This window comes from Microtus ochrogaster, unplaced genomic scaffold (assembly GCF_000317375.1).
Source record: "Microtus ochrogaster isolate Prairie Vole_2 unplaced genomic scaffold, MicOch1.0 UNK41, whole genome shotgun sequence".
Lineage (NCBI taxonomy): Eukaryota > Metazoa > Chordata > Mammalia > Rodentia > Cricetidae > Microtus > Microtus ochrogaster.
In genome coordinates, this window is record NW_004949139.1 from 153507 (window position 1) to 159066 (window position 5560).

Sequence of the window (5560 nt, forward strand, 5' to 3'; positions counted from 1 at the left end):
ATGTTAATATCCCATGAATGTTCCCGAGAGAGAATATCTCACATGTTAATATCTCATGAATGTTCCCGAGAGAGAATATCTCACATGTTAATATCTCAGAGGGTGTGGTATGTGTGGGTACAAAATTTTATGTGCATGTAACACACATGTACACACATACACACATGCACACACATGTAAACACACATGCACACGCACGCACACGTACACACAAACATGTGGCACATGTGCACGTATGTGCACACATGTAAGCCCACATGCGCGCATGTAGCACGTGTACACACAAACATGTGAGCACACGTGCACACAAACATGTAAACACGCATGTACACACATGTAACACACGCACAAACGTGTGACACATGTTCGCACAAACATGTAACACACGTACACGCAAACATGTAAGCACACATGTACACACAAACATGTATTATTAATTCCCTTATATCCTTCATTGCATTGGCAGCGACTCTACTTACTGATGACCTATTCAATTCAGATTGAGTACTACTCATGGGCTAAAAAGAAACTACATGACTTAGACTTCTTTCATGAAAATTAATTAAAATCTTCAATTTATAAGTGAATTGATTTCTGAAATGTTATCTAAATCTGTTAACAGGTTAAATATGTCATTTTCTCTGCAAATGATGCTGTAAGTACACAAACACTCGTTTTTGTTGTAACAAATTCTTTAGTCCTATCAAGAGCATAGAACATGTATGCTTCTATGATCATTCATATCTGCCTTTACCTGCTTTTCTGTAAATGTGTGTGTTCAGATGTTCATGTAAATATTTGTTAATATATATTTATTTTTGCAGTGCTAGGAATGAGATATAAGGCTTTATATATGATGAGCAAGTTCTGAGGCATAGTTTCCATCCAAAGAGACTACACCCTTGGAACATTAGAACCCCTGGCAGCAGAGCTCTGGAGATGAGGGAAAGGTGCAGGATCTCTTAGCTTGTTCTACTATACTGTGGGCCTTCTCTCCCAGCCCACTGCTGCCCCCTCCTGGCTGTATAGAGGATCCCTTCTATTTGTGATCAGCACAACTTTTAACATAGCAACTAAAAGTGACAAACACCAGAGGAGCCCATCTCTTATTTGTTCTATTTTTCTACATGATTAAAGACCAAGAATATTTATGAGATGATACTAGAAACAGTTGGAAAGGGAACTTGTAATAGTACTATGTTCCTGACTACTAATAGCACAGCTATCAATCTGTGTGTACATGTGTATGTAAGTACTTATGCACAAACAAATATATACTATACACACATATATATCCATTTATTTAATCATATCTTACATTTCTTTCATTACTTCATTCGAGGAATTCAGTTCATACAGGGATGTGCTAAAGGACAAAAACAGACATAGTAAGTCAAGATGCTATACCTCAGAGTTAAATATTTGGAATACGATATGACTTTTGTAGGAATGATGCTTTGCATGATTATAATGAGTATTAAAAATAAAAGTAACTCAATACAGAAATATAGTTTAGTTTTTACTGTTACATAATACATAATATCAGTTATGTTAGTCTTTTTTGGTTCAATTTATTTGGAACTACACTTATTTTGTAGACACTCAGATATTCAATCTCATTTAATGTCCTACTTCCCAAGTCCCATCATTATCTCCTTATTTCACACACCTTTGCTGAATTATCTGATAATGAGATGTGATCAGGTAGTCACAGACCTGAGGCAGTGTTTTCACCCCGTACAATGGTGATCTGAAGTATGGAGTACCAGCTTTAACCGGTGGCAGAGCTCTGAAGTGATGGACACATTCAAGTTTAATTAGTTCTACTTTTTCCACACCGAGAGCTAGAGTGCTCCTTGCTCACTGCTAATTTCTCTTTGTTGTAAAGAGGCTTTTTTTCTCTCTTGCTCCATTCCAAATATTAATCTCTCATTTGTTTTTTATGTTTCTGTGAATATATATTTGTTGCATGTGTATTTTATTAACATACAACACAGATATTTCATTAGTGATTCTATCATAGATAATTAATATCACTTCATTATGTAAGAATTGAAAGTAAACTATAATGAAAAAGTATATAAGTTCACAGACCCTTTTAAATTTTTTATTAGCTATGATTCTCTCTAACAACATATAAATTGGTTGAACCCTAAACTTCTCCTCTCATGTAGACATGAAGAAGTATCCTGATCATGATCTAGACTCCTCTCAAACAATTTGATAAAAAAGAGGAAAGTTATCACTTCAGATCACCATTGTACGGGGTGAAAACACTACAGACTTAGATACAGTGACTAATATACTCTGTATTGTTAAGAATAAATATATACAGTACTTTAAGCAAAACTGAACCTTCCTTATTTTCATAGTTCTACCCTTTTTGTGTATCATGCATGTACATATTCATAGAAATATTTGTCCTTTTGTACGTGTTTATATATAGTTGTGTGTACTGTCTTAACTTGCAACTTGACTTTCACAATTCAATCATGTGTGATATAAAGTACTCCAAAGTATAGTCAGAAACTATATAAATATAAATGACTTCCGAAGTCAAATAACTACATTATTTCTAAGAGTTCTGAGTTGTGAACTAATAGAGTTTTAAATATTCATGTATATCACTAATTCAAGTTTGGCATATTTATATTAGAAAAGTGGCTATCTATATTATATGATATGATATTATATTATATCTATATTATATTATAATGGTAATGAATCTACTGGGAATGTGTAAATAGTAATTGACCTATATTTAAGTAACCAGTATCTTAATTCCAATATATAACAGTTTTTTTTGTTTTATTGCTTTTATTTTTTAGTTACACATACGAATCCCAGTTTTACTCCACTCCACCCCTATCCACTCCTCAGAGAGCATAAGGTTTCCCATGGGAAGTCACCAAAGTCTAACACATTGCTTTGAGGCAGGACCAAGGCTCTTCCCACTATATAATATGGTTTTTGATGGGATGTGTTTCAAATTCAGCTATTGCTTAAAGATACTTGGCCCTCCTACTAGTTTCAAGTTCTCCTTGGCTTCATTTTCATCCTGTGGAAGGCGCTCCATCTAGTATGGTGATGGGCAGTGCTCTGGTGGGCACATCTGAGGGTCGTCACCGCCAGTCATGAACTTAGCATGAGTATCTATGTGTTTCCTTCATAGCTTCTTACCATGCACTAATTCACATAGGAAGTGCACAAGTAGTGAATATCGTATGACTGCCTGTGGTACAGGAGGGTTTTCTTTCTATGTGTTGCTTTCATTGGTTGAATAAAGAAGCTGCCTTGGCCTTTTGATAGGGCAGCCCTTAGGTGAGTGGAGCAAACAGAACAGAATTCTGGGAGGAAGAAAGCAGAGTCAGAGAGGCACCATGAAGTCACCTGAGTCAGACACACTGAATCTTTCCCGGTAAGCCACGACCGACCTCATAGTGCTACACAGATTACTAGATATGAGTTAAAGCAAAATGTGAGAGTTAGCCACTAAGAGGCTAGAGCTAATGGGCCAGGCAGTGTTTAAATAAACATAATTTGTGTGTTGTTATTTCGGGGGGTTAAGCTAGCCAGGCAGTGTTTAAATAAACACAATTTGTGTGTTGTTATGTCGGGGGTTAAGCCAGCCAGGCGGTGGGACGCAGCCGTTCCTCCTCCCTGCACTCCTGGACTGTACACTCTTCTTCATTAACACAGTTAGTCATTCTGAAGCTTGCATATCACTTTTCCACCAAAATGAATTTTATATATCTGAAACAGACATATCTTGTCTGGTAAAAGTTCAATAAGATTTCTGTCTGGGGTTCAGCCAAGTGACAGCTTTCTGCTTTCAGGTAATTTTTGTTTATTTTTCTTTTTTCAAGTATAATTGCAAATGCAGTTTCTAGGTACAAATCCATTTTACCTTATCGAATGATTTGGGCATTTGTTCCCTACTGTTGCCCCACAGAGTCTTTCTCTGCAGACTGTGCTGGGGCTCTGAACAGGGGCACGCAGGAGGGTTGTGCTTGAGGTCCCCACCTCAATACGGTGCCAGAGTTCTACGGGTTGATGGATTCTTCCAGTACTACCGTGTTCTTGGCCATAGGCCCCTCCTCTCCTTCCTGTTCTTTCTGGCTCCAATTAGAATCTCTCTAGCCTTTGCCAAATGTACAACACATAAAAAGCCTGAATGTCCTAAACATTTGACTGCTACACAAACATAGAAGGACAACACACATGGTACAAATCATCCTTCTGTGAGCGATTCTCTTTTCTTTAACCTGCACTAAACTAAAAAGACTGTTCCCGACAGATACATGAGGAAGACTGTTTAGAAACAGCTCAGACACTATTTTGCTGTGGGTGCTCCTCAGAGTGCAGCTCTCAAATTCCAACCTCCTTCCATCAACAGTTTTAATGCTTGGGTTTATGTGTGCACAGCATATTCTAGAAGTGTGAACATATTAATACATTTAAGTGTCTTCATTTACATTTTATAAATCATGTTATAAAATTGGTAATTCCCTCAAATATCATGGATAGCAAAGTATCTACATCTGGGTTAAAGGATATGAAAATACATGATCATATATGAACTGTAAGTCTAAGCTTTATTTTACATTTAAAAATTTTATAGATAATTCTACAATTAGAGTTTATATAGTAACAATTGATCCATAAATCAATAACCAATATTGAAATGTTAATGTATATGTCATAAACTTAAGCATGAGATTTTTCTTTTTTTGCTTTTGTTTTCAAGACAGGGTTTCTCTGTAGCTTTGGAGCCTGTCCTGGTCCTGGACCAGGGGGGCCTTTAACTCATAGAGATCGGCCTGTGTCAGCCTTCCAAATGCTGGGATTACAGGCACGAGCCACCATTGCCCGGTGAGATTTATTTTTTTTTTTAAACATTGGGCTTTTTATGCTAGTACTGAATTCCTCAAATCTGTCAAAATGGAAAAGAATCCAAAGAGAAGCAAGTGTTACTTTCCTCTTAAACTATAACAGAGAAGCAAGTGTTACTTTCCTCTTAAACTATAACAGAGAAGCAAGTGTTACTTTCCTCTTAAACTATAACAGGCTTTCTTGTTGTAACTCATCTCAGATAATACCTGCAGATTACAAGGAAACCCTCTTTCCTCATTTTATGATTCCCAATCATTCTGTCTTTCTTGTTCTGACGGAGTGCATCATCTGCACTCCCTGCAGATGATGGTGGGGATCTGCAGGGCGAGCATGCTCCCAGGCTCCATCGCCTGTGTGTCTTCTGTTCTAATACATGCCCCACATCTCCCTCTCTGCTCATTCTTTCTCGTTTCTCCTACTCAAATTTTCTAACTGCTGGTGCACACTAGTCAGTATATACACACACACACACTCAGATAGATAGATGATAGATAGATAGATAGATAGATAGATAGATAGATAGATAGATAGATAGATGATAGATAGGTAGGTAGGTAGATAGATAGATAGATAGATAGATGATAGATAGGTAGGTAGGTAGGTAGGTAGATAGATAGATAGATAGATAGATAGATAGATAGATAGATAGATAGATGATAGATAGGTA

General features: G+C 36.9%; 1 protein-coding gene across 1 annotated transcript in view; it reads right to left on the reverse strand.

The window, feature by feature from the left end:
• The window catches only part of LOC101985499 (phosphatidylinositol 3,4,5-trisphosphate 3-phosphatase TPTE2-like), a gene marked incomplete at its 3' end in the record, with an annotated part of 99014 nt that overhangs the window by 68036 nt on the left and 25418 nt on the right, over window positions 1-5560 (reverse strand). The window contains exon 9 of the mRNA XM_013354337.1: window positions 1319-1366. Coding sequence (XP_013209791.1) covers window positions 1319-1366 — 48 coding nt within the window. The remainder of the gene's footprint in view (window positions 1-1318; window positions 1367-5560) is intronic.